This window comes from Lipotes vexillifer, unplaced genomic scaffold, assembly GCF_000442215.2.
Source record: "Lipotes vexillifer unplaced genomic scaffold, Lipotes_vexillifer_v1.1 scaffold496, whole genome shotgun sequence".
NCBI lineage: Eukaryota > Metazoa > Chordata > Mammalia > Artiodactyla > Lipotidae > Lipotes > Lipotes vexillifer.
In genome coordinates this window covers 1,448,589-1,458,036 of record NW_006786690.1, presented here as the reverse complement: position 1 = coordinate 1,458,036, position 9,448 = coordinate 1,448,589, and the positions used below count along the sequence as shown (strand labels likewise).

At 54.5% G+C, this 9,448-nt stretch overlaps 1 protein-coding gene across 1 annotated transcript in view; it reads right to left on the bottom strand.

Moving 5' to 3' along the window:
- The window catches only part of ZNF683 (zinc finger protein 683), an 8,248-nt gene extending 1,678 nt beyond the window's left edge, over window positions 1-6,570 (bottom strand). The window contains 5 exon segments of the mRNA XM_007459302.1: window positions 415-543; window positions 1,641-2,335; window positions 3,720-3,924; window positions 4,565-4,689; window positions 6,540-6,570. Coding sequence (XP_007459364.1) covers window positions 415-543; window positions 1,641-2,335; window positions 3,720-3,924; window positions 4,565-4,689; window positions 6,540-6,570 — 1,185 coding nt within the window.
- Window positions 6,571-9,448: the final 2,878 nt, after the last annotated feature.

The window sequence follows — 9,448 nt, the reverse complement described above, 5'->3', positions numbered from 1 at the left end:
GAAAGAGTCTGGGCCCTTCTGACCTCCCAAGGGACATGGTGAGGCTCAAAGAGGGAGGGAGCTAACATTGAGCTGATGTTATAAGTAGTGTTTATATACTTTGCACACACTATAGCATTAACTCCTCCAACTATGCTGGGAAGTAGGCAATGGGTATCCCCAGGACCCCTAACTTCATTCTTCTCCCCCCACAGACATACATCTCTTTTCTCCCCTCCAGGCCCAGGGGGTGACCTCCAGTATCATGTCCTGGCCCTTCCCTTCCACCTCCCTCTTTCCCCCAACCCTTGCCTCCTGTCCTGTCTCCACTTGCTCAGGATGGTTGGGGAATGGAGGCCACGGGTGCCATCCCCCAGGGGCCTAGAATTCTTCCACAGCCTTCAGGAGTACAGGGGAGGGGGAGGATGGTCTCACCGGGCACTTGTGGGGCCGCTCCCCAGTATGCACCAGGCGGTGCTTCTGCAGGTGGGCGAGCTGGGTGAAGCTCTTCTGGCACAGGTCACACTGGAACGGGCGCTCCCCGCTGTGCACACGCAGATGGACCTGAGCCAGGTGTGGGAGAAATGCTGCCAACTGCCCAGAGCCCTCCAGCAGGGCCGGGGATTCTCTTCAAATCTCTACCCACATCCCCATAGGGCCCCCTTTTGGCATCAAGGCCTCTCAATCCCCCTGCATCTGTATCACCGCCCTGAAGGCCAATCTACCATTCCCCAGGATCCCCTCTCTCTCTCTGCTGCCCTGCAAGAGGGGAGATGGCTGTGCTTAGCAGGCCAGGTGAGGGGGACCCCGTGTGTGTGTGTGTGTGTGTGTGTGTGTGTGTATCTTGTGCAGTGCTTCCCGAAGTATGGTCCACAGACCCGAAGCATCACCATCACCTGGGAGGGTGTTAGAAATGCAGATTCTCAGGCCCCACCCCAGACCAGCTGAATTAAAATCTCTGGGGCTGAGTCTAGGAATATGCATGTTTACTAGCTCTCCAGGTGGTTTGAGGCTCCTTAAAGTTTAAGAATTCATGCCCTAGAGGATGCAGAAGGGCTGTTCTCCAATAATCGTAACTTTTCCTCAACTTCAGTAGGTGCCAACTCGCGCCTAGCTTCCGGTCTTTGCTGATACACAGAGATGTGCCTATGGTTGCCCCCTGCTGGACGATGCCTATAATGATGCTTATAGCACAGCGCTGATGTGCAGGATCCCACATGAAAAAGGCTGGTTGTCAGGTCTGTGGTCTAGACTCACTAAAATCTACCTGTTCCCCCACCTGAACTTCAAATAAGTAAACAAGAGGAGGATTAACTGGGAATCAGAGAGGATGGTTGTTCAAAAAAGGGCTTTGCCCTAGATGTTGAGAGACTGAGATCAAGACCTGACTGCACCATTAAATCAAGGTAACCTTGGGCAAATCTTTTCTGTTTCTCTATTTTTAACTTAAATGAGAGGATCTCATAGACAGTCTTTCAGTGTGGAGAGGACTCCTCTCTACGGATGTGAAACTGAGGGGCCAAATGAGCCAGCCAAGGTCATAGGCCCTAGAGGTTGCCCAGGAATTCCTCCTGGCTGTAAGGTCCTTGATTCTAGAAGGAGGATGGGAGGGGGGTCATTGAAGGATGCTGAGGGGAGCCACGGAACCCAGAGGCAGATACCTTGAGGTTGGAGAGCTGCCCAAAGTTCTTGCTGCACACGTTGCACTCGTACAGGATTTTGCCATTCTCTTTCTTCAGCGGGTAAGGCAGAGCCGAAGAGCCCGCCTGGGAGCCCGGTGGGGCCAACTTTGCTGGAACTGCCCGGCCAGCATGCTCCAGCCCTGTGGAGTCGGTCCTGGCAGCTGCAGAGACTGGATTACGGGCCTGGGAGGGTTGGGTTTGGCCAGAGGCTTGAGAGGCTCCTGGGTAGGGGTGCAGGGTCTCCCCCTGGGTGCTGGAGTGCCCGGCCTCATAGACATTCATCAGCAAGCTGGGCACAGCCATGGTGGTGTAGGAGGTGTTCTCGGGCAGCATGAAGAGGGGGGGACACTGCACAGAAGGTAGGCCCCCACAGGTGACCAGGTAAGGTGAGGGCAGGAGAAGTGGGTACACAGGATAGAAAGGGCGGAGGTGGGATGGGAGTTCTTTGGAAATGGGGGTGGGTGGGGGCCAGGAGCAGAAAGCCAAGGGGCTGGGGCTCTTTTCATCTTGCCAAGGGTTTGGGAAAGAGCTGTTTTGAGGAGAGAAGGATGGGCCAGGGGACCCCTTGCCAGCTCTTTCCCGCTGGCTTCCCATCTTGTCCCTGCTCAGAGGGTACTTGGCTGTGAGTTTCTCGCCATTGGAGGAGCCGGCAGGCCGCCTTGGTGGCTGGTGCCCTGAGCAGGAAAGGGAAGACAGTCAGGGCTGCACAGACTTGGATAAAGTTGTGTTCTGCATCAACCTGCCTGGCTCGGAGCTGAGAGAGGGCTCTAGCCTGCATGGCATCTCCCCTCTCTGGGCTTTCCTGGTCTGCAATTGCCCTTGCCAATAAAAGAGGCTAGAATTTGTGCAGCACATAATAATTTCAGAGAGTGAAAGTGATTCAAGTAACCTATTAGACGTACAGGTGGAGAAGTCAAGTGGGCAGTTGGGTGAATTGGTTTGGAGATTAACAGAGCAGCCTGAGCTGGAGACATAAATCTGGGTGCCATGGGCCCAAATGAGATCCCATAAAAGGTGGTCCTAGATCTGCTGTGTCCAAAATGGTAGCCACCAGACACATTTAAATTGATTAAAATAAGTACAGTAAAAACTTCAATTCCTCACTTGCACTAGCCACACTTAAAAGGCTCAGTAGGTATGGTATCAGACAGCACAAGTACAGAGCATTTCCATTATTGCAGGAAGTTCTATCAAACTGCTACTCTAGATAAAGAGAGCAGGAGAGAAGGGGGGAAAGAAGAGAGAGGAGAGGAGAAGAGAGGAGATGGGAACAGGGGAGGGGAGGGGACGGATGAGGCGGCGGCTCTGGACTGAGTTCCTGAGCCTGGGAAGACTTAGGAGGTACGTAATGGAGAGCAAGCAAGGGAGACTGAGGTGCAACAGCCGGTGAGGTAGGAGTTAAACTGGGAGTGATATAAAGTAAAATACTAAATACGTTTAAAGATTAAAAAGTAGATTGTCTGCTTGGATCCTCATTTATTCACTCAACCAGCTTTACTGAGCTGCTTTACTCTGTGCTGGGGAAATAAAGGACACAGCAGCATGGTCCCTGCCCTCCAGGTCTAGTTGCATAAGGAAATGGGGTATCGTAAGCAATAAACGTAGAACATAGGTTAGTGAGATCGTACTTTTGTGGAAGAAGAAACTGGCCTCCATGATGTCATAGAGCCAGAAACGGCAGAACCAGGACTCCACCCCCGACTCCCTGACTCCCAGTCAGGGCTCCTGTCTTATAAAATAGGCCCCTCTAGCTCAAACGCTCTAGGCAGACAAAGCGCCACTCTCAACCGCCAGGAATAGCTATGTCTACACCAGATCCCATACCCACGCCTGAGAAAACCATTGCCCACCTCCTCTGCTCACCTCTGCTCACGTGTCACCACCTGAGAGCCCCTCGCACCCCCAGGCAGAGCTCCAGCTCAAAATGTGGCAGTAACACGTGCTTGAGGCTCTGTCCTCACAAGTGACACTGGGTCCGCAATGTCTCTCATCCCCAAACCTAAGAGTGCTTCCCACCTCCAGCCTCCACCAAGGTGCAGCCCCGTGCCCTGGGCTTACTTGTGTTCAAGGCATCCTCTCTGAGACCCTGCGGGGCTGTGCCCGGGGGTGCCGACTTCAGGGTGCACAGGCATACATCCAGGCCCTGAGGGCAGGCCAGCAGGGAAGACCTGGCCAGTGCCAGTGGCAAGGGGTACAGCCAGCTGGCACAGGACGGGCCATGGGCATCCACTGTGTCTGGAAGTAGCCTGAAGGCTGGCAAGACCTGGAGGGCAGGGGGAAGGGGCTTGGGAGCTAGGGACTGGGAGTCCCCTGGGGTAGTCCCTTGGGATGGTTCCACCCCTAGTTCGGTTTCCAAAGGGGGAGGAGAAGCTAAGACCAACCCCCAACATGCACCCGCCTCCACCATGTCTGTCACTCAAATGGCTTCCCCTTCCCTCATCCGCGTTCCCAAGGGACTCACACGTCCACCCCCAGGGTTACCCTCCCCCTGCCCCAGAACCCCTCACTCAGCCCTGCTCTTCCTCCTCCCCTTCCTTCCTGACCACCCTCAGACTATCTACCCGAATGGAGCCAAGTTGAACTTAGAGAAAATCCTCATCAAAGACTGTGTACCCCACAGGAGGGCCCTGAGGCTCCTCCCTCTAAGGCCCAGGCCACGGTCACACAGCCAAGCTTCCTGCATGGCCCTGTCCCTTCTCATGCCTCACAGGAGACTCGGGCCCCTGGGGCACGGAAGAGGGTCCCTGGCACTTCCAAGGGCACATTGCCATGATGTGCCGGGGTACGGGTGCTCAGCACCACGGGAATCTAGGTCCCTTCAGATTTTCCCCCTACTTCTTCCTAACATCCCCTCCTTCCAGGAGCAGCCTGGCCTCAAAATTGGGGATGGGACTGCATCTTACCTGATCGCCTTGGCAGAGCTGGAAGTCCGAGTGGGGGGACAGGGAGCCTCCTGTGCTCCCCAGGGACTTAGTCCTGTGGCAACAACCCAACTCTGGAACGGGTTCCCCCTTCGTGCCCCCACTACCTGCTGGGAAGACAGGTCAGTCACAGGTGAGCAGTGAAGGTCCTCCAAATAAGAGCCTGTCTTCGAGGACTGGCTCTCCCAGGAAACCACTGTGTGACCTTGAGTCAGTCACTGCCCCTCCTGGCCTCAGTTTCCCTATCTTCAAACTGGGAGGTTTGGACTGGCTGATGTGAAAGGACTGTCTCAGCGATGACATGAAAGCCAGTGATGCTTTCCTGGTAGGGGCAAGAGGAGGATTGAATGGAGACTGGCCAATCAGAGGCAAAGAGCAGAGCTGGCCTGAATCCCATCCCTGGGGAAGAGAGGAGAGAGGAAGGTCCTCATGGAGGTACTTCCAGGTGAGCTCAGAGATCTGAGGAAACATTCCAGACCTCCTCAGGGCCACAGGGAATTGAGAAGCTATTCCAAGACTCTACCAACAACAGGCTCCTCACTGAGGGGCGCCCCTGTCCCCCAGCTCATCCACACAACTTTTCTGGGCCTCTGAGGAAGCCCCAGCGTCCTGCCACCCAGACTTCCCGGGCTCAGCTTCCTCAGCAGGGACGGTCTGAGCGATCAGACCCAGAGTCCCCCGGTCCTGACTGGCCTGACAGGAGGCTGCCCTGTGCCAGCTGTCTGCTCGGCTAGCGCCTCACTTCTCTGCTGTTTTCATTGAGGCCCACGCAGCCCAGGGACCACGCAGCTCAGCAAGTGTCCCGAGGCCCTTCCCCTTCCACCCCGTAACCCTCCTTAACCCCCGGTGCCCCTCGGAGCCTGGCACCCTCACGCGGGTGTCTCATTCCCCCAAAACCCGGTCTCCTCTGCCTCTTCCCTGACTCCTCCCAACCTGCCCCAGGTCTCAGAACACCCTAGGAGTGGCGGCCTGGGTGCAGCTCTTCACGTGGCTCGGCAGAAGTCCCCTCTGGCTGGGGAAGGAAGCAGGTGGGCAGGTGGGCAGCCAGCCTCTGTCTGCGTTTGAGGCCCCCGTGGGTGTGAGAGGTGACAGGAAGGCGCTACATTTGAAGTTGCCACAAATAGGAAGGGCGGGCAGACAGGCAGGCGGGGGCCTTATGGGACCTGACAAGGGCAAGCCGCCCACCTGCCTTTACCTACCTGAGACAACACTGCCAGAGCTTGGGGCCACAGTAAACTGGAGCTACTGGGATTTCAGTGTGCGGGCTGGGATGGAGTGGGGTGTGGTTAACTCTGGTTCTCAGAGAACTCAGATCACTGAGCAGGGACAGAACAGGGGTCAGAGGCTGGAGCTGGGGTCCTTCCAGGGATGCGGGCCCAACGGGGACAGAGACGGGCAATGATGTTGACAGGGAAGACAGTGACGGTGGTGGCAGGGACAGAAACAGGCAGAGACAAGAGCAGGCAACATAAGGTGAGGGAGGGGAGAAAGCAGGAATCCGATCTCACACAGCAGGGGCCCAGGAGGCAACGAGTACATCTTGCTCCTCTTTGTCCCATCTCTGATTTCCCGGTTCTGGGGAATCCTTTCTCTAATTTAGATAGAATGCTGAGCCCCCCACCCACTCTGGGCAAGAGATAATTCAAGACACAGCAAAATGCTTGTAAGGCATGACTAGATATCAAAAGGGAGACCCTTTAGGCCAGAAACAGCTTTAGGCTGAGCAATTTCATCGTTCCTGTGAGCAGGAGAAGGTGCATCACCCCCCGGCCTCACACAAATTCTGCCCAGTTGGTGTGTCCGCAGTGTCTGGCCGAGTGTGGCAGCCCCATCCAGGCCTCAAACTCCACCTGGCCATGCCACCCAGGTGGCATGGAATGCACAGGGACATCTCGAACTCTCCATTGTAGGCAAGGGGCATATTACTCTGCCAGCTCAGCCCCTGGTCAGTACTCACTTCCACTCTGGCCCCCGTCACTTCCTGTCATAATCATTTGCCCAGATAACTGACCCCTACGTGTCTGTGTGTATCTCAAGGTCAGGGACCACTCTTTATTTATTCTTGTTTCCCATGTAGAATAGTTGCCAGGTTTTTTGGATGCCCAGCATCTGGAACTTTCTCCCACATTAGTCTGGAGGGAGGCAGAAGGCACATTCCACTATAAAAGCCAAAATGGCCACACGCTGAATTCCTACCTCCTTGCTCCAACACATGATGCAGGCACATGACATTGACCAGACTGACCAGATGTGCCCATCCAGACTGTGATCAGAAGCCAGTGGCCCTGGGGCTTCCCTGATGGTGCAGTGGTTAAGAATCTGCCTGCCAGTGCAGGGGACATGAGTTCGAGCCCTGGTCAGCGAAGATCCCACATGCCGTGGAGCAGCTAAGCCTGAGCACCACAACTACTGAGCCTACGCTCTAGAGCCTGCGAGCCACGACTACTGAGCCCGTGCGCCACAACTACTGAAGCCTGCCCGCCTAGAGCCCGTGCTCTGCAACAAGAGATGCCACTGCAATGGGAAGCCCGCGCACCACAACGAAGAGTAGCCCCCGCTCGCCGCAACTAGAGAAAGCCCGCGCACAGCAACAAAGACCCAATGCAGCCAAAAATAAATAAACTAAATAAAATTTTTTTTTTAATTAAAGAAAAAGAAAGAGAAGCCAGTGGCCTTGAGGTGGCAGGTCGGTGGAGCCCACTCTGTATGTAGATGGTGCTGCACCAGCCTCCAGGACAGCAGAGGAAAGAAAGGGGTTCAGAGCGTGTCACCAGTACTCTCAGGGCTGGTACTGGGGGTGTGGTCCTGGCCCTGCTTTCCAAGCCTGGCTCTGCAGCCTTCCCAAACCTTCTCTGAGCTTCCCCAGCATCTTTTTTTTTTTTTTGCGGTACGCGGGCCTCTCACTGTTGTGGCCTCTCCCGTTGCGGAACACAGGCTCCGGACGCGCAGGCTCAGCGGCCATGGCTCACGGGCCCAGCCGCTCCGCGGCATGTGGGATCTTCCTGGACCGGGGCACAAACCCGCGTCCCCTGCATCGGCAGGCGGACTCTCAACCACTGCACCACCAGGGAAGCCCCCCCAGCATCTTTTAAGTGAATTCTTCCTTTCGCTCTCTCTTCTTTTTTTTTTTCCTTTGGCCACACTGCGTGGTTTGTGTTCCTTGACCAGGGATTGAACCTGGGCTCTCAGCAGTGAGAGCACAGAATCCTAACTACTGGACCAACAGGGAATTCCCTCCTTCTCTCCTTAAATCCTCCTGAAATGGTGTCTGTAGCTTACAACCAAGAATCCTGCACTATACATGTCCAGAATAGATGAAGCGCCAGGCTCAGGTTGGAATACTCCTAGGATTAGAGTAGATAGCTACATTTACAGTTACTATGTGCCTGGCACTGTGCTAGGGGCTTCATAAACATTATCTTATTTAATCTTCACAATAAGCCTGTGTGGTTGGTTTTATCATCCCCATGATGATGGAACAGAAGCTCAGAGAGAGTAAGCAACTCACTCAGAGTCACACAGCAAATAGCCAAGAGCTCTCTAGTGCCAGCCCTCAGATTCCACTGTCTCTTGCCAGTGTCAGCCCATCCCCAGTGCCACACCCACTGCTTCATTTCTGCCCCCCATACTCTCTTCTGAAGTGCCATTCCCAAGGCCCAGACCACCCTCCCCATCCTCTCCCCCAACTAACCCTGCACATACCAGTTGCCCTCTCAGCATCCTTCAGATTAGTGAGGAGCCCTTCCCATGGCACTCCTTGCCATCTTGGTCAACCAGAATTCCACTCCCCAAAGCTGGAGCCCTCCCAGCCTCCCAGGACACAGCCTGCCTCCCCTCCAGCCTTGCCTGGAATCTAGGGGTGCAAGAGCCTCACTGGGTACCTGTGGAAGGCCCCACCCACATCTCGAAGGAAGATTCACACACACCTTTGGCTTCCATCTGCCAACTCCGCCCCCTCCTGGCTTCACACTCTGCTCCCAGCTCACAGAAAAGTGTACAACCTCTTGGTTAGGAACAAAAAGGAAAATGGCCTTGGAGATTTCCAGATCTCCAATCCCTGAAAGGCCTGGTTAGGAGTGTCCCAGGAGGAGGGCTGGGGACACAATCCCTCAAGTTCCCACTGGAAACAGCCTCTACCTGCCAATCCCTTCCTTGCTCCCTTCTCTTGGGCCTTGCCAGGTCCTCTGTCTTGTCAGCCTCCAGGTCCACTGTGATGTCACTAGCTTAACTGTGATGTCACCATGTCCCACATCCCCCTGAGGGGTAGCACAAGGGGTAGGACCATGGCCTCCTGGGAAACCTGGACCAATGCCTGGACCCAGATGAGAGACCCAGGCCAAGGCAAGTCCTTGGAGACCAGAGGGGGCTTGAGAAATGATCGTGGAGGGGAAGCAGGGTTGAGGAGCATTCAGCGCTGAGTGGAAAACACCAGGGAGGCCTCAGAAAAGAATCAGCGTCTGGAGCAGAAGAGCTGGAGGGGTGGACAGGGGTCTTCAGGCTCCTGGCTCACTGTGCACTTGCTTTCTTCATCTTTCTGTTAATTACAAAATAATACAGATGAGTGGTCAATGATTCAAGCAACATAGAATATAAAGGCAAAAAATGGAAGGTCCCCTCCTTCACAGTTTCCCAGTGGTGATTGTGAATTGTTTGGTGTTTATCCTTCCAGACATTTATCCATGAACCTACAAACAAGTAAATGGATTTTAAATTTTTGTTTTTATACACAAATGAATTATATGATAGTACTGTTCTGCAGCTCTTTCTATCAACAACCTACTGTGGCCATCATTTCATGCCAGAATGTACACATCATCTGCCTCCTGTTTTTTTCCTGACTATATAGTGTTCCATTGCAGAGGACCA